Genomic DNA, 19866 nt, shown 5'->3' on the forward strand with positions numbered 1-19866 from the left:
GGTCAGCCACCCTGTTATAACTGCTACAAATGAAGACAGATTTAACCTGGATAAAAGGACCTGGGAATTAAAGCAGAGACCGGCAGAGTTTCAGTCTTTCCTTTACAATCTGCTCTGTGGCTCTGGCTGTGCAACTGCTTTAAAAAGATAAGGGTTTTCCTGAATAACAATGACCTCTTGACCTTTTTATAAGTCTCTATGGTTGGGTCACGGAGACGGTAGGCACCATGCAGGTGGGAATGGGAGGGCAGAAATCAGATTAGGTCCTCCGCAACGGGTGCCACATGGAGACGGGTTTGCGCAGAGTCGCCAGCATTTGGTTCCAGTGAGTTATGCCCATGCCACTTGCCTCTGGCCCGATGATCACATGACCTATATTTTCGCCACGCCCATCTTCTGTGTTTTCAGCCACTGTGACTCTTAAAGAGAGGTCCTGTACATAGAATGTCGGCATTACACAAACAGTCAAGAAAAAAATAGCTAAAAAATACTAGACAGATAGTTATCCAGTTACAGTGTCTTGCAAAAGTATTCATCCCCCTTGGTGTTTGTCCTGTTTTGTCGCATTACAAGCTGGAATTAAAATGGATTTTTCGAGGGTTAGCATCATTTGATTTACACAACATGCCTACCACTTTAAAGGTGCAAACTGTTGTTTAATTGTGACACAAACAATAATTAGGATGGAAAAAACAAAACAGAAATCTGGAGTGTGCATAGGTATTCACCCCCCCAAGTCAATACTTTGTAAAGCCACCTTTTGCTGCAATTACAGCTGCAAGTCTCTTGAGGTATGGCTCAAGCTTAGCACATCTAGCCACTGGGATTTTTGCCCATTCCTCAAGGAAAAACTGCTCTGACTCCTTCAAATTAGATGGGTTGTGTTGGTGCACAGCAATCTTCAAGTTATGCCACAGATTCTCAGTTGGATTGAGGTCTGGGCTTTGATTAGGCCATTCCAAGACATTTAAATGTTTCCCTTTAAACCACTCCAGTGTAGCTTTAGCAGTATGTTTAGGGTCATTGTCCTGCTGGAACATGAACCTTCATCCCAGTCTCAAACCTCTGGCCGACTCAAATAGGTTTTCCTCCAGAATTGCCCTGCATTTAGTGCCATCCATCTTTCCTTCAATCCTGACCTGCTTTCCTGTCCCTGCAGATGAAAAACATCCCCACGGTATGATGCTGCCACCACCATGCTTCACTGTAGGAATGGTGTTCTCAGGGTGTTGGGTTTGCACCACACATGGCATTTCCCATGATGGCCAAAAAGATCAATTTTTGTCTCATTTGACCAGAGAATCATTTTCCATGTGTTTGGGGAGTCTGCCACATGCTGTTGGGCAAACTCCAAATGTGATTTCTGAAGCAATGACTTTTTTCTGAACACTCTTCCATAAAGCCCTGCTCTGTGGAGTTTATGGCTTAAAGTGGTCCTATGGACAGATACTCCCATCTCTGCTGTGGATCTTTGCAGCTCCATCAGTTTTATCTTTGGTGTCTTTGTTGCATCTCTGATTAATGCCCTCCTTGCCCGGTCTGTGAGTTTTGGTGGGTGGCCTTCTCTTGTCAGCTTTGTAGTAGTGACATTCTTTCCATTTTGCTATAATGCATTTCATGTTGCTATGGTGGGATATTCAAAGTTTGGGATATTTTTTATAACCCAACCCTGATCTTAGACTGGTACCAAAATTCAAAAAAGTGCTTATTTAAGGAGTTAAAGGCATTTTTGAGACAAAGTCGGCAAACAGTCTTATTTTGTCAAGTTGGGTGTGCCGAATTCAGATCTGCAATATGCCGAGCTCTATCTGACCTCTGTTGACCTCTAGAGGTCATTGAACTTTGGGCCTGTAAACGTCTCAGCTGAACCCAGTTTCTCAGCTTTCTAAGGAATGAAATGTACTAAAATGATTAATGAAGTTAGCAAATGGCCTTGTTTGTTAAATGTTTGGGTGTGAATTCATTTTTCATTTGTAAAATGACATATGACCTCTGATAACCTCAAGGTCATTAAACTCGGCCTATAGGCCTATGCATTTAACGGCATTTTTAAACTGACTTTACTCCCCCAAAAAGAATATGAACAGACAAAACAAATAGAAAGGAACAAATACAACATTAAATGCCAGTCCATGTACATGTGACTTACTTTTCACAATGAGAATGCCTAGGCGATCACCTTACATAACATTGCATTACATTTAGCGGTTATTGTTTATACAAAGCTACTGAAAAAAGGACAGATTCAGCAGCATACAAAATGCGGGGGCATACAGGGTATACAGGTTAATCAGGGTTAGTATATATGAGAGTTTTTTTCTTTGTTGTTTGTTTTTTGTTTTGTTTTAAACGGGGTAAAGCCTTTACAAAAAACAAACAACAAAGAAAAAAACTCTCATATATACTAACCCTGATTAACCTGTATACCCTGTATGCCCCCACATTTTGTATGCTGCTGAATCTGTCCTTTTTTCAGTAGCTTTGTATAAACAATAACCGCTAAATGTAATGCAATGTTATGTAAGGTGATCGCCTAGGCATTCTCATTGTGAAAAGTAAGTCACATGTACATGGACTGGCATTTAATGTTGTATTTGTTCCTTTCTATTTGTTTTTTGTCTGTTCATATTCTTTTTGGGGGAGTAAAGTCAGTTTAAAAATGCCGTTAAATGCATAGGCCTATAGGCCGAGTTTAATGACCTTGAGGTTATCAGAGGTCATATGTCGTTTTACAAATGAAAAATGAATTCAGCACCCAAACATTTAACAAACAAGGCCATTTGCTAACTTCATTAATCATTTTAGTACATTTCATTCTTTAGAAAGCTGAGAAACTGGGTTTAGCTGAGACGTTTACAGGCCCAAAGTTCAATGACCTCTAGAGGTCAACAGAGGTCAGATAGAGCTCGGCATCTTGCAGATTTGAATTCAGCACACCCAAATTGACAAAATAAAACTGTTTGCCGACTTTGTCTCAAAAATGCCTTTGGGTGTCACAATTCTGGATTTTGGTACCAGTCTATCTATGGACCCTTTTCAGTCACGTGACCTTCGTAAACGCGACCACCATTTTGGACATGTAGTGGACTTCGGCTCGAATCAGTTTGAATGCGAGGAAGGCAACAAACGAAAAACATAAAAGAAAAAGGAGCAAGATACAGAAAACACCTTCACTATCCAGCGACGTAGGGCATTTACAGGGCGAGCAGAGGGAGAGGTATTTGCAAAAATTGAGGTTAGCAGGCTTAGAGAACTACGTTTACCTGCTTCCACCAGGATTGCTCACTGACGTACGGAAGTACACGAAGCCCTCGTCTTTACCTGACTTCGGCCCACATGATCTGTATACCTATGTCGTTAAAAACCCATCGCCATACACATACATGCCAACGTCCGAGGTTCCGGAGCGCGCTCCGGCTTGCTCCCGGAGTGCTCCGGCTGAGGTTCCGGAGGGCGCTCCGGCTTGCTCCAGGAGTGTTCCGGCCGAGGTTACGGAGCGCGCTCCCGCTTGCTCCGGAGCAAGCTGGCGCGCGCTGCTTAATTTGAGGGGAACCTCGGCCGGAGCACTCCGGGAGCAAGCCGGCGCGCGCTGCTTAATTTGAGGGGGAGCAAGCCGGAGCGTGCTCCGGAACCTCGGACGTTGGCTCCGGCAGCTATTTATACTGGATCCGGTGTAAATAGCTGCCGGATCATAATTACAGTAAACTAGTAAATACAGTAAAGGAAAAACTTGAGACTGAAAGGTTTTAACAGTCATCCAAATGACTGAACGTAAACATTGCTACAGTAACATACTAGCTACTTGTTGACATTAGCTAGTCAACAATAGCTACTACAGAAGAACAAAGAGGTTACAATGGGTTATTTTAGCCTATTTGGTTACACACTCGCTGCCACAGAATGTTAACAGCAATGTAATGCCTTTTCTGGCTAATTTTATTCGTCTTACCTCCAACAAAGTGGTCACTACACAAGCGTTGGTATACCGAGGGCTGCCAATCTGTTAATGGCCGCTATCCATCTTCTCCGTGGGGATCCGATAAAATGATAACCCTTGCCTTGTTTGTTGATGGTTACTACATCCAGGTGCACAATATAGTGGCATGATGGAAGTCTTGCTGAAAGTAAAAACTTTCTTTGCTGCCATTCCTCAATGCTGGCTGTGGTAAACTACTGGTAGTACACGTCCAAAATGGCGGCCACGTTTGTCGTGACGTCACGTGAAAAGGGTCCATACTTCCCCACAACTTTGTCTCTGACCTGTTTGGAGGCTCCTTGGTTTTCACGTTGCTTGCTCTGTAGTGTTGCAGAGTCAGGGTCCTTCCAGAACAAGTTGATTTATACAGACATCATGTGACAGATCATGTGACACTTTGATTGCACACAGGTGGAGCTTAATCAACTAATTATGTGACTTGTGAAGTGAATTGGTTGGACCAGCTCTTATTTTGCGTCACAATAAAAAACAGTGTGCACCTTTAAAGTAGTAGGCATGTTGTGTAAATCAAATGGTGCTCACCCTCCAACAATCCATTTTAATTCCAGCTTGTAATGCAACAAAACAGGACAAACACCAAGGGGGATGAATACTTTTGCAAGACACTGCCTTTGTAAAGAAATTGCACAGATGGTAATGTAGGATTTGTTTTCATTTTCTTCAAGGTTGAAACATGCTGTACTGCTCTGACATTAACCCCGATATCTGACGTGAAACACTACCAAAAGATCCAGAACTACATAGCGTATAAATATGGATGGAAGTAAAAAGTCAATAATATTGATCTCACACAATAACATTCATCTGAAGAAAATGGGAACATGGGCTGTTTAGCAGGAGGAATGATATTTGTCTTTTGTTTGTATCTGCTTTTGTTTGAAACTGAGCTCTGGGCTCTTTATAGACAGCTAGCACTTGTTTCACCTCTTTCAGTATTCAGCTATAACGTATTAATAATATGTTCTAATTGTGATATGTTACCTGAAGTACAACAGCAGGCACAGAGAAGATCATAGCCTCATTGAAGATAGGGTTAGTATCATCTCTCTTTATGGAGGTTTTCTTCTTACTGATTTTCCTGCCGTCTTGGAGGAGGTACACCTTTACAAATGGATCTGTTCAAATCCACAGAGGGCATTAAGTTAGAAAAGCAGGGCAGGAAGGAGTGCAGTCAGGGAAGTGAGAATAATAATAAAAACCGTGCTGACCTGCAGTGGTTTTGCCGTTAGTCCAGACCAGGTTCTTTGCTTTAGCCACCACCACAGTTAGGCGTTCTGCAGTGGGTAGGTAACTGAGTGAGAGCAGAACCTCTCCAACAGCATCTACAGCCTGTAGAGCCAATACACAGAGTCACAACTCAGAATATTTAAAGATTACTTTGGAGATGCTGTGTGGGCGTGGCCAAGCATTCAAATCCCCAGTTTATCATAGAGCTTCAAATACAGTCAGATGTGTGCACTGGGAGCCAGCAGTTTTTACTCTCATCCAAGAGGGAGAGATACAAAGCTTGCAAGACAACTTAATTTTCCATTAATGTTTAATACGTATAACTCAATTAAAAGTCTTAAACCACAAATGGACATGGATTAGGTATCTTGGGTTTGCATATTAAGCCCATTTTACATTGCAACACTGCATGCTTTTTACACCAACACCAAATGCTGATCTGATGTGGAGTATTCATTTCTGTGTTTTTATTCACAAGTTTAGTAAATATAGATCCATGGCAGTTATAGTAACCATGAATTGAACCAATGCCAGAGCATACACTAGTGTTACACACTGTAAAAAATGTAACTTGCAAAATTGTTGAGTGAAAAAAGGATTCTAAGTTGAATGAACAAATTTCCCTTCTAATTGTTCAAGTAACTAAAAAAAAATAGTTGAGACGCCTTTCCTTCACCACAAGTTCGTAGGAATTGGAAAATTAAGTTAAGTGAACTTATATATTCAAGTGCTGATTGACGCCCCTTAACCGATGCCACTGCACATGCGCACTTCACAAGTTCGAAAGTTTCAATGGTCGGGTGGCGTGAGAAGTCCGTGGAAACTGACACGAGACGTTGTATAGGAGTCTAGACTAAACTTTCCTCAACAGAGGCCAGGGAATTCCCTCCTTGTATGTTGGTATTTGTTTCTGTTTGTGTAATAATAGGCAAAGTGAAGTAGAACGTAAGTGTTGAGAGATTTGTGTTAACTAAAAAATGTAATGCACACTAAATCATTGTAAAAAAAAAAAATAGTCAAGCCAACTTAAAAATGTAATGCAACCGGCTGCCAAAGGATTTTGAGTAAACTCAACTTAGAACCATGATGTGCCAACTTGCTCTTCTAAGTTAATTGGCATTATTATTTCAATTTATTTCAATTAAACAATTTGTTGGACTGAACTTCTAAAGGGGGCGGCACGGTGGTGTAGTGGTTAGCGCTGTCGCCTCACAGCAAGAAGGTCCGGGTTCGAGCCCCGTGGCCGGCGAGGGCCTTTCTGTGCGGAGTTTGCATGTTCTCCCCGTGTCCGCGTGGGTTTCCTCCGGGTGCTCCGGTTTCCCCCACAGTCCAAAGACATGCAGGTTAGGTTAACTGGTGACTCTAAATTGACCATAGGTGTGAATGTGAGTGTGAATGGTTGTCTGTGTCTATGTGTCAGCCCTGTGATGACCTGGCGACTTGTCCAGGGTGTACCCCGCCTTTCACCTGTAGTCAGCTGGGATAGGCTCCAGCTTGCCTGCGACCCTGTAGAAGGATAAAGCGGCTAGAGATAATGAGATGAGATGAGAACTTCTAAAGGCAAGTCAACTCAACATAAAATACTCTTCTGTGTGAATTTAAAAGAACATTTTGGGGCGTCGTGGCTCAGGTGGATAAGGCGCCATACCATAAATCCGGGTTCGATTCCGACCTGAGGTCATTTCCCCATCCCTCCCTGTCTCTCTCCTGCTCATTTCCTGTCTCTACACTGTCCTATCCAATAAAGGTGGAAAAAGCCCAAAAAAATCTTTAAAAAAAGAATAATTTAGGATAACAATGTTTTTTGTGCCAACTTGCTTTTCCAAGTTAATTGGAATGATTATTTCAATGTATTTCAACATCACAATTTGAATGCACTGAACTTGCTAAATAAAGTAAGGTCAACATAAAATACTCATCTGTGTCGACTTAAAAGAGCAAGTCAGCACAACTATTTGGCCCGGAGTTGAGTTTACTCAAAATCCTTTGGCAGCAGGTTGCGTTACATTTTTAAGTTGGCTTGACTAATTTTTTTTACAGTGCAGGCTGAAATACTGAGTTGCTGTTTGATTGCAGTACAAACAAGATATCTTCCCTTTCTTAGAGTTTAACAACATATCTGTTCATTAACTCATTATGAAATTACGCAGAAAGCATACCTGTAGTTATAATTACCAATGACGTTGCCATTTCTTGTTTTAAGTGGTTGCTTAATTAGATATGGAAAAAAAAAACAAGTCACCCCTTCTGATGTGAAAAGTAACTGAATAGAAACTGCTATTTAAATAGCTAAATTAGGTAAATAACATGACTAACATCAGAAGATCATGAAGAACTGGCAGTCATGAAGACTTCATATCTATTTAGGGTGCAAAAGAACAAAAAGAAAAAAAAGTTGAAGAGGAGAAATGGACCCAAAATTCTGATAAGAAAATAAAGTTACACAATAAGATTTGGTCGATGTATCTGCTTTTTGGCTTCCACATGTGTTTCAGCGAGCAGTATCTAGAGTAAGGTGTATTAAGCTAACACATGTGAAGCTGCTAGGTTGTTACTAACAGTTGTGACAACAATGGCCTGTGGACTGCTCCAGGATAATGAAGTAATAATTCTTTTTCATCCATCCATCCATCCATCCATCCATCCATCCATCCATCCATTGCCACTTATCCAGTTCTGGTTAATTTTTTTTATTGTTGCATAATAAAGTAAATGGGGAAGCCATGGCCTAATGAGAAGCAGCTTTAGGACCAAAAGGTTGCTGGTTCAATTCCCTGGACCAGCAGGAATAGCTGAAGTGCCCTTGAGCAAGGCACTTAACCCCCAACTGCTCCCCAGGCTGCTCTGGGTATGCTGTATGTCGCTCTGGATAAAAGCGTCTGCTAAATGCCTGTAATGTAATGTAATGTAATGTAATGTAAATGACTGGTTTGAGGGGGGGCTGCCATTGGGAAGGTGGGATCAGAGGGTTGGGGCGGTCTGTGTAAAATGCGCTTAGGCCCCCCAAATTTTTCAAAACAACTGTAATCAATCAGTTTAAAAGTGACATCAATTTTTTTTTAGGGAAAAGTGATGTAAAATGAGGATGGGTTCCCTTTTGAGTCTGGTTCCTCTCGAGGTTTCTTCCTCATGTCATCTGAGGGAGTTTTTCCTTGCCACTGTCGCCACAGGCTTGCTCATTGCGGATAGGTTAAGGATAAAATTAGCTCATGTTTAAAGTCTTTAATTTTCTGTAAAGCTGCTTTGTGACATTGTCGGCTGTTAAATACAAATAAACTTGACATGATCTGAAGCATCAGAGTTGAACTTTCATCTTTATGTTATTTTTGAAAAAAGGGTTATAAATTACAAATTATGAATGTTTTTTTCAATTGATTAAATGATCCTATCTATAAGGTAGCTATAAATGAGACTTTACTATTACAGGTACAGTCGTGGTCAGAAGTTTACATACAGTGACATGAATGCCATCTTGGATATGAATGTCATGGCAATATTTGGGCTTTCAGTAATTTCTTTGAACTGTTCTTTTTCTGTGGCAGAATGTACAGCATACAGCTTTAATTAAAAAAAACAAGAATTTGGTGCACAAGTTTTAATTTTCTTTGAGTTTTCTGAAATCATCATAGGGTCAAAATTATACATACAGGGTCAAAAATATACATACAGCACACCTAATATTTGGGTAAAATGTCTCTTCGCAATATTCACCTTGACCAAACATTTTTGTTTGCCATGAACAAGCTTCTGATAGAATTCTGGTTGGATATTTCACAACTCTTCATGGTAGAATTTGTAGAGTTCAATTAAATTAGGTTTTTTTTTTTGGCATGGACTCGACTTATAAGCATGGTCCATATATTTTCAATAGGGTTGAAGTCAGGACTTGTTTTAAGCTTAATGTTAGCCTGCTTTATCCTCCACAACCAGCTCTGATGCGTGTTTGGGTTCATTGTCCTGTTGTAACTCCCAAGTCGTGGTCAAGTATCTGATGGTTTATGCTGAAGAATTCTAAGGTAGTCCTCCTTCATTATTCCATCCACTTTATGCAATGGACCAGTTCCACTGGCAGCAAAACAGCCCCAGAGCATGATGATCCTACCACCACTACCAGCTGGTACAGTATCCCTCTGTCCAGTACATGGTGGTCATTGTGGCCAAACAACTCAATCTTTGGTTCATCTGACCACACAGCTAGTATCCTCCAGAAGGCTTTTTCTTTATCTGTGTGGTCAGCTTCAAACTTTAGTTAAGCTTGAAGGTGTCCATATTGGAGCAGGGGGTTATTTCTTGGACAGCAGCCTCTTAGTCAGTGGTGAGCTGAACTGTAGACAGTGATCCATCAGCTTCCAGTTCATGGCAGGGCTGTGCCATGGTGGTTCCCAGGTTGTTCCTGACCATCCAAACCAATTTCCTTTCAGCTGAGGGTGACAGTTTGAGTTTTCTTGAAGCAAAGTGGCTTGGCAAAGTGATTACACCTCACAATAACTTGGATACAACTGTTTGAACTGATCTTGGAATTTGCAGTTCTTTACAAATGGCTTCAAGAGACATTCTGGAGTTGTGTATATCTGCGATCCTCTTTCTCAGATCTGCACTGAGCTCCTTGGACTTTCCTATTTGACTGTGTGGTGGTCAATTCAATGAGTGCTGTAAACAAACCCTTTTTATAAAGGCACAGAGAAGCTACCAGCTGTAGTCAATCATGATCACTAACAGGAAATTAAGAGACCTCGGCCTTGGCAAGATAAGAGACATTTTGGAAGTTTCAGCACCTCTGAATTAATAATCTAAGTGAGCGTATATAAATTTTTGACCCTGTATGTATAATTTTGACCCGGTGTTGATTTCAGAAAACCCAAAGAAAATTAAAACTTGTGCACCAAATTCTAGTGTTCTTTTTTTTATTAAAGCTGTATACTATGCAATCATTCTGCCACAGAAAAAGAACAGTTCAAAGAAATTACTGAAAGCCCAAATATTGCCATGACATTCGTATCCAAGATGACATTCATGTCACTATATGTAAACTTCTGACCACAACTGTATATAGAAGTGTTTAAGCTCAGCTTTGGTACAAGTTAATAGGTCATTTGCATTTGTTTGTTTGTTTCTTAAATAAACTTTCTTTACGAGGCTAAATCAATATCAAACTCTTTCTGGAGTTGATTATGAAATATAATGCAATATAATGCATAAGTGTGGCCTTGAAAGCTGTCTGAATCTCAATTCAAATGACTACTGTGACTGTTTATATGACAGCCTCAGATGTAATTCCTAAAGCCTGTACATCATGTAAAAACATTAGTGAGTGATAAAGTACAGTATATTGAGGAGTGTTCGGTGTTCTCAGGTGTGTCAACACCTTATTGATGTCCTGGAGGTACAGCCAAGCATTGAAAGGCCTTATGGACAGATCCAGATCAGACAGTTTGAGTTCAGCCTGCCCTGCACTGATGCTCCTTTCATCCAAGTCCACTCCAAATGCTGAGAAGCGCAGGCTGTACTCGTCCACCGCCGCTGCTTCCAGTGGAATAGAGAAATGCTCATCAAACAACACTGTGAAGGCGTTGCTCTGAATCTGCAGAAACAGACACATTGTTTAGCCATGATAAAGTGTTCCTACATAAATAATGAGAGAAAATTACTCTTGTAAAAATGTAAGAGCGACCCTCTGAAATTCTACGTCTACAATGTATTTCCTTCTCATAATGATATGTAGAAAGTAAGCATGCATTTATTTCCAACATAAGACTGTTTAACTTCTGATGAATTTCATTGTATCATTCATAAACATCATAAAAAGCAGAAAAACCAATGTTTAACATCACTTCTGCACTGTATTTTACAAGCACCATATATTTGCATGACTGCGAATCATATTTATATAGTATTACTTAGTATACTGTGAGATTATGGATTGTAATATTACAATAAACCCAATATAAGATTATTAAACCTATTTCTAGACTTTATTTATTTATTTACTAATTTGAACCTTCAACATTTATTTTGGCGTACAAATTTGATTCTTTCTACAAAAAAATAAAATAAAATAAGCAAAAATATATACCAATGGAACAAGATCATTTCAAGCTTGTCTAAAAAGAAATTTTCACTCGCTGTCTTTTTTTGCAGTGATGTCATGCTTTTTCTTTGAAACGTATCTGCACTGATGACATACACTGCAAAAAAAATGACATATTTGCAGTCCTGTTATAAGATTGCAATAAAACAAATTTCAATGATTAATCATATTTATAGATATTTTTACTCATTTCAAGCTTTAAATTTTCTTCATAGAATTAAATGATAAAAATGATCTTCCAACAGAAAAAGCTTGAAATTAGTTTAAAAAAAAATTATTATTATTATTATTATTATTATTATTATTATTAATAATAATAATAATAAGAAGAAGAAGAAGAAGAAGAAGAAGAAGAAGGCTAGAAATGTGCTGAATAATCTAATATTTGGATGATTGTAATCTTATTTTAGGAAATACCAGAAAAATTCCACTATATTCACTGTATTTCCACTTGCGAAGATGTCTCTCTTTTTTTTTCCAACTTAACAGGAAGAGGAACTGTTCCAGGATGGTGTTAATCAACACATCTTGGCACAATGAGGATTTCCAAACTCCAAGAATTTAGTACAACTGAAAGCAAGCTAAATGGAGTGTATTTTGTGTGAGCAGTGGGGAAAGGCATCAATGCTACTGTCAGCTCTTTAGAACAACACCAATGCTGAGAAAGGCTGAAGTCAGAGACCTTTGTCCATGTCACCAATAAGAGTTATGCCTGCAACACTAACCACCTGCTCAGCTGATACAACTGCAGTCGTGAACCTTGAAATGTAATTAAGAATGTGAGGGTGGAAATGTTTGCAGGAACAGTAGCAGTGTTTGAAGGCCTCCATAGTGCTGAACATAAAAAGAAGGCCAATGCTGCAAATATTGTTTTCAAGCACAGGTGGAACAGGAAATTGATAGTTTTAAAAAAAAAAAATACAGAAAAAAACTACTGGTGCATCTCAAACAATTAGAATATCGTGGAAAAGTTCAATATTTTCCATGTTATTTAAGAAAGTGAAAACTGAAAACATTCTGTACTCATTACATATAAGCTAAAATGTTTCAAGCATTTTTCTATTTTAATTCTGATAAGTATGGCCTACAGTGCATAAAATAAAAAAACCTTAAAATATTAGAGTATTTCATTTTGAGTTTATACTGAGTAAAACAGTATAAATACAGTGTATCTCTCGGTCTAGTTCAGTATACACAACCACAATCATGGGGAAGACTGCTGACTTGACAGTTGTCCAGAAGATGATCATTGACACCCTCCACAAGGAGGGTAAACCACAGAAGGTCATTGGTGAAAAGGCTGACTGGAAAAGGTGCACAAGCAACATGGATGACCGCAGCCTTGAGAAGATTGTCAAGAAAAGTCGATTCAAGAACTTGGGAGAACTTCACAAGTAGTGGACTGAGGCTGGTGCATCAGTGCATCAAGAGCTAACACACACAGACATCTTCAGGAAAAGGGCTACAACTGTCATATTCCTAATATCAAGCCACTCCTGAACCAGAGACAACGTCAGAAGCATCTTACCTGGGTTAAGGAGAGCAAGAACTGGACTGTTGCTCAGTGGTCCAAAGTCCTCTTTTCAGATGAAAGTAAATTTTGCATTTCATTTGGAAATCAAAGTCTTAGAATTTAGAGGAAGAGTGGAGGGGCGCAGAATCCAAGGGGTTTGAAGTCCAGTGTGAACTTTCCACATTCTATGATGATTTGGGGTGCCATGTCATCTGCTGGTGTTGGTCCACTGTGTTTTATCAAGTCCAAAGTCAAAGCAGCCATCTACCAGGAGATTTTAGAGCACTTCATGCTTCTATCTGCTGATAAGCTTTATGGAGATGCTGATTTCCTTTTCCAGCAGGACTTAGCACCTGCCCACAGTGCCAAAACTACTACCAAATGGTTTGCTGACCTTGATATTACTGTGCTTGATTGGCCAGCCAAGTCGCCTGACCTGAATCTATGGGGTATTGGCAAGAGGAAGATGAGAAACACTCAACCCAAATATACAGATGAGCCGAAGGCCACTATCAAAGCAACCTGGGCTTCAATAACATCTCAGCAGTGCCACAGGCTGATCGCCTCCATGCCACACACATTGATGCAGTAATTCATGGTAAAGGAGCTCCAACCAAGTATTGAGTGTACAAATGGACATACTTTTCAGAAGTTGGACATTTCTGTATTGCAAATCCTTTTTCAGTTGAACTTAGGAAATATTCTAATAATTTGAGATACTGGATTTCTGACTTTCATGAGCTTTAAGGCTCATCAAAATTAAAACAAAAAAGGGCCTGAAATAACTGGGCTCAAACCTAGAACCTTCTTGCTCTGAGACAACAGTACTAACCACTACACCACACCACCCCTTTATGGAACTGAAGTCAGCTATATGAAAGAAAACGCAAAGATTAAAAAAAATTGACTTTTTTGCAAGGCCTCTTTGCAAAATTGAGCTTGCATCCAAATTTCATCAGCATCCAGTTTTGTAACACTGTGACACATTCTCATCCATATTTATGTGCTAAGAAGAAGAGCGCAACAGATTTTTTGCTTTGGAACCATGCTGAGCAGCTGTGCTGAAGTCAGCTCTCTTTTCTCTTTCTATCTTTCTTTTTTCTTTCCTTCTTTCTCTTTCTGACACTGCTGGCTGAATGAGGTCACACAGACTGCATCATAATCCTCAGTATATGGCTATAATATAGTGTTACTGATGCTCTGTGGAACTCAGAGAGACACAACTGACTGATGATCGGAGCATCTCTGCAAATTTTTGAGGTTTCCACTAGTTGTGTGTTGGCTGTATCAACACAAAGTTAATTACATTTTTACTCATTCCAGGACCACAGTGCAGCCCACATGATAATACAGATTCTCTGTGAAGAGGGACTAGTTCAATACTGTTGAAGGCATGAGTGATTTACTACAGTTTACTACAGTACATCTCATCTCATCTCATCTCATTATCTCTAGCCGCTTTATCCTTCTACAGGGTCGCAGGCAAGCTGGAGCCTATCCCAGCTGACTACGGGCGAAAGGCAGGGTACACCCTGGACAAGTCGCCAGGTCATCACAGGGCTGACACATAGACACAGACAACCATTCACACTCACATTCACACCTACGGTCAATTTAGAGTCACCAGTTAACCTAACCTGCATGTCTTTGGACTGTGGGGGAAACCGGAGCACCCGGAGGAAACCCACGCGGACACGGGGAGAACATGCAAACTCCGCACAGAAAGGCCCTCGCCGGCCACGGGGCTCGAACCCGGACCTTCTTGCTATGAGGCGACAGCGCTAACCACTACACCACCGTGCCGCCCTTACTACAGTACAGGAAATGTACATATTAATAACTTTTTTTTAGAATGTCAGAAAAAAAACAGATGGCAATGACTGTGCAAATGACTTGCTCTTGCTGTGTCCTCACCCGTGTGATGCCCACATTGATCTCATCAGGTAGAAGCGTGACAGTGACATAGCATCCAGGAAAGTTCTCCTCCTCCTTCTCTAGCAGATCCTTGGCCTGATGCAGGGTGACATGTAATAATGAAACTCGTGCCTCAAGCTCCAGCGTCACTTCCAGCTGACCCACAGTGACATCATGTCCAAACGTGTGGGCAATGGATGAGATGGAGCACAGGGAGTCGACCGAGGCGGAGCGTTTCATCTCCAGCTCCCGGCTCATCAGCTCCAGAGGGCCGAGTTCACGAAAGCCATCAGGAGTATCAGCCAGCTGCAGGCTGGGCTTACGGCTTGCTGATGATGCTCGTCGGTGGTTAGAAGCTGCAACACACTATAAAGTAGAGGATACAGTATATTTCCAAACAAGGAAGGTTCGTGGCAGGTTTTTACAGGCAGAATTATTACGCACATCAAAGAAATGAACCCTATTACCTTCTGCCTGACTTCTGAATAAGAGGTGCCATATTTCTCCTGTAGGTAGCGGTAATTGAAGTTGGGGTATGGTGAGGGAGCAGGGAAAGAGCCAGACCTCCACAGCTTCCATAGATTTATTACTACTATGCCAAGCAGAACCAGAAACCCCAACAGGTACACACCAACCTCCCAGGCAGGAGGCTCGAGGATCACTGACACACACACACACACACACACACACTCTCTCTGTCAGAAACACAATTCATCAGTAAGTACATAAATACCTCTGTTTATTTTTCTCTTACCGCTGACATGGTAGTCAGAGATGTCCCGGCTGTGTGAAGAGGACATCGTCCCACCACCTGGGAAGAGAATGAAGAACAAGATAGTTGGACGTGAATGAGTTGAGGTGTTAATGTTCTTTTAGGTGCATAGTTATGGACAGAGAAAAGTGCCACCTAATGGGCCGCAAATTTTTTTTCAACTTGAAGCTAATTTTTACTTATAGTAGGGTACAATTGCTGGATTGCATCCGATGCCACATCCGCCTCATTAAGCTACAGTCACATTACAGCTTGCGGTGCTTTGCAATGGGTTATCGATGAAAATTAGGCATTTTGGTGGTGATGCATGGCGATATAAACGTGAGCTAAAAGTTGTGGCCACACAACAGGTGAACACTTGACTGTCACGTCTTTGCGCACTTGACTGTGGCACAGTTCGAGCAGCCATGCACGCTCACGGAATGCGCTGTTCGTGCTCTTGGGACCCGGTTGTTAAGGGAAATACCTGATCCTGATTTGAATGCGATCACCACGTGAAGATAGGGAAGCTGTTTTCACAGATGCTTTGCAAAGTATCACTGTCACGTTTGTTTCTAGCCATGTTTGTAACGCTGTTTAAATACTCTGCTTTCTGATTCTGCTTTGCTTTCGTTTGTGTTTTGTTTTTGTAAATATCACACCTACTAATAAATATGCTTCCTGCGCTTAGCTCCATCTACCGCCGTCTATCTTGTAGTGTCCTGATCCCCAGATCTTTAACCCAGCCACATATAAAAAGTTGTACGCCTCCATGCTCTTCCAGGTTTTCATCTGTTTGTCTGTGCAGAACGATGTCTGCAGCACCAGGTAGTCTGAGATGTTGGGGAACTCAATGGATGGATAATTTTCCCATTGAGTGGTTTCTGTATCCACTTCTTTTGAATGTACTTCTTGGTTTTAATAACTTGCTCGTTTGCTGTACACAAACATGGCAATAAGTTCTTGTGTTAATTGACCAGACTCCACTTTTGGATCATTAATCCCTTTTGACTGAGAATGCCCTGCATGCAGGGTTTGGCTTCTGGCACATCCATACAGTTTTAAATACGATAACTACAATTAAAAACAGTTTGCTTTTATTGCATTTATTTAATTACTGGGCTCCCATCTGTAACAGGGAGTGATGTTGCATCCCATTAATACACTTTACAATAGATTATTAGATTCTAATAGAATAGATGAGCCAAAATAATTGGGGATCTTTTTAATAGGCCCCGACTTGTTACAACTATGAATAGGTGAGCCTTAAAGTAGAAAAGGTTGAGAACCCCTGATCTATACCACTTATCCATCAGGGTTGCAGGACAGGCTGGAGCCAATTCCAGGTGACATCAGGTGAGAGATGGGATACAACCTGGGCAGGTCACCAGTCTATCACAGGGCTAACACAGAGACAACCATTCACATTCACACCTATGGGTATTTTAGGCTACGTTTACACTAGACCGTATCTGTCTCGTTTTCTTCGCGGACGCACTGTCCGTTTACATTAACCCCCCTGAAAAAGCGGGGAAACGGGAATCCGCCAGCGTCCACGTATTCAATCTAGATCGTATCAGCTCCGGTGCTGTGTAAACATTGAGAATACGCGAATACGCTGTGCTGAGCTCTAGCTGGCGTCTCATTGGACAACGTCACTGTGACATCCACCTTCCTGATTCGCTGGCGTTGGTCATGTGACGCGACTGCTGAAAAACGGCGCAGACTTCCGCCTTGTATCACCTTTCATTAAAGAGTATAAAAGTATGAAAATACTGCAAATACTGATGCAAATACTGCCCATTGTGTAGTTATGATTGTCTTTAGGCTTGCCATCCTTCCACTTGCAAGTAATAAGTGATCTGCGCTGGGATCTCACACACAGCGGCTCAGTCCCGAATCGTGGCTTGTTCACTTCACTCGCGCGCTCTGTGAGCTGCGCAGGGCCGGAGTGCGCACCCTCCAGAGGGCACTCGCTGTTCAGGGCGGAGTGATTTGGAGCGCAGGATGCCTGCGGAGCCGAGCGTATCCGCGTATTGGTGTTGCTGTGTGCACGGCTAACGGTTTTAGTGTCAACGCGAATCGTTTTAAGAACGTTAATCTGATGATCCGCTGATTCGACGTAATGTAAACGTAGCCTTAGAGTAGCCAGTTGACCTAATTTGCATGTCTTTGGACTGGGAGGAAACCCATGCAGGCACAGTACGAACATGCAAACTCCACACAGAAAGGCCCCAGTCAACCACAAAGTTTGAAACCAGAACCTTCTTGCTGTGAGGCAACAGTGCTAACCATTGCTAGGGTGCATGAGCGACAACTGTCCCTACCAGTGAAAGAAAGACAACTTCGTTGGCTAGGCCACCAACTCTGTCAGTCCAAGGAGGATTTGATAAAAAGTTTGCTCAGTGAACCCCAGAACATGGTCGTCAATCAAGAGGTGGGAGGAGAATGCTTTACCCACAGTATATTGGAAAGATTCTGCACCCTGACTCTAAAGTGACTCTGACACCAAGTGAGATACGTCAAGCAGCACAGGACCGTGTAGCTTGGGGGAAGGTTGTGGCTGCCACCTGCAGAACATGGACTCCTCCATGATCCATAGATGACAACAGAGAGACTGTCCCACTCCACATGAATAGCATTTCTAAACAAATCCCAAAAATCATTATGAGAATCTTTATTTTTAGGTTTAATGTGGCAGCTCTCACATATTAACAGTCTGAACTCTTAGAATATATAGTGTAATATTTACAGCAGTGAATGGTGTGTGTGTGTGTGTGTGTGTGTGTGTGAAAAAGAAAGACGGGAGAGAGAGAGAGAGAGAGACTTTTAACTTACTGTAGCAGAAAGATTACATCATATTTCATTTCCACTTTTCATGGTTTTCACTTTTTTCTAGCTTGACGTCTAAATAACCCCTGGAAGGCAGATAAATCAGACCATTTATTTAATGTCCTTCGGCAACCAGAAAAGTCCATCAAAACTGTATTTCTCCTTTCCCCTGCAATGTTCTCTGATGGAAAAAAGAGAAACTGATCCTATAACTGCCAAGCTGATTGTCTTTCTACTTGATAGTTACACAAACAAGTTATATTAAAAGTCATTTTAAAAATTATTAAACTTTATTTGTGGACTTATGATTTACAGTGTAAAGACAGTGTCAAATACCCATCCATCCATTGTCCGTAACCACTTATCCTGTACAGGGTCACAGGCAAGCTGGAGCCTATCCCAGCTGACTATGGGCACTAACCTGCATGTCTTTGGACTGTGGGGGAAACTGGAGCACCCAGAGGAAACCCACACAGACACGAGGAGAACATGCAAACGCCAAAGGCCCCTGTTGGCCACTGGGCTCGAACCCAGAACCTTCTTGCTGTGAGGCAACAGTGCTAACCACTACACCACCATGCCGCTCACTTTGTCAAATAATTTAGGTATAATAACAATTATTTGTATTTTTTTAAAGCCTGTTGTAATTTAAATAATTTTTCTCCAACACTGCTCCTGGGGAAGCACAACATCATTTTAAAGTCTTTCCTCAGAGACAAATCAAAAGCTTTGTGTTTAGCAGTGAATGATCTTGCAATCTCTTTATACAGCTTAGGTGTGTTTGCATGAGTTTCGAGTTACTGGAGATAATGGGCTGATCGAAGTCACTATTTGTTCACTGTGTATAGACGACCCACATATCCAGGTGCACTGTCCTGTCCCATATTTGGTACAACTGATATTGAATAACCAGTGCACATGAAGTCCAGGTAATAGCAAACACTTAAACGTATTGCAAAAATAACATCCAAACAGGCTGGTTATGCTGGCGAAACTGCTGTTAAGTGTCGTCCCAGCACATAAAATGTGTTTACCCATGGATATGTGATTTACAGTTCAACTGAAACATAGAGAAGAAGAAGAGTCAATTTGCTCATTTACACATTTCAATTATTGACATGACAATAAAAATCCCATTATACGTTTTGATTAAAAAAAACAAAACAAACATAATAATGCTAGTCTCTGCTATGTCATAATGTATATTGATAGGGATTTTAGGAATACAAAGGGATATAAAGAGATAGTCTACCTGTGATTTAACCATGAGTCATTAAAATTCTTCATAAGTAAACGTATGCCCATGTTTGCTGTCTGCAATACACATTTTAAATATGTCCATTTTAAAGATAAAAATATACTCAAATGACCTTAGGAAGATTATTTTGGACAGCCCCAATTCCAGAAAAGTTGGGACACTGAGGAAACAAACAAACAAACGAGTGTGATGATTTGCAAATCACGGAAACCCTATATTACATTGAAAACAGTACAAAGATAACATATCAAATGTTGAAATGGAAAATAGTTTTTCTTTTTTAGAA

At 40.9% G+C, this 19866-nt stretch overlaps 1 protein-coding gene across 1 annotated transcript; it reads right to left on the reverse strand.

Annotated features, from left to right (window-relative positions):
- Nucleotides 1-259: 259 nt before the first annotated feature.
- syt12 (synaptotagmin XII) lies at nt 260-15542 on the reverse strand. Its single transcript, XM_060908057.1, has 7 exons — nt 15494-15542; nt 15207-15400; nt 14740-15105; nt 10590-10805; nt 5206-5326; nt 4979-5112; nt 260-433 (listed from the first exon to the last, which is right to left on the reverse strand). Exons 1-7 carry the CDS (start codon nt 15537-15539, stop codon nt 260-262), a joined length of 1251 nt encoding a protein of 416 aa, XP_060764040.1. The 5' UTR covers nt 15540-15542.
- Nucleotides 15543-19866: the final 4324 nt, after the last annotated feature.

This window comes from Neoarius graeffei, chromosome 2 (genome assembly GCF_027579695.1).
Source record: "Neoarius graeffei isolate fNeoGra1 chromosome 2, fNeoGra1.pri, whole genome shotgun sequence".
NCBI classification, from domain to species: Eukaryota; Metazoa; Chordata; class Actinopteri; order Siluriformes; family Ariidae; genus Neoarius; species Neoarius graeffei.

Bases quoted from the DNA above. Each gene is read 5' to 3' on its own strand.
- syt12 (XM_060908057.1), bottom strand. From the start codon at position 15,539: ATGTCCTCTTCACACAGCCGGGACATCTCTGACTACCATGTCAGCG. The intron at 5,327-10,589 runs GTGTTGACACAC...TTGGCTCTACAG, and splicing joins ACCTCCAGGACATCAATAAG to GCTGTAGATGCTGTTGGAGA. The intron at 434-4,978 runs GTAACATATCAC...TTCTATGTACAG, and splicing joins TGCCTGCTGTTGTACTTCAG to GACCTCTCTTTAAGAGTCAC.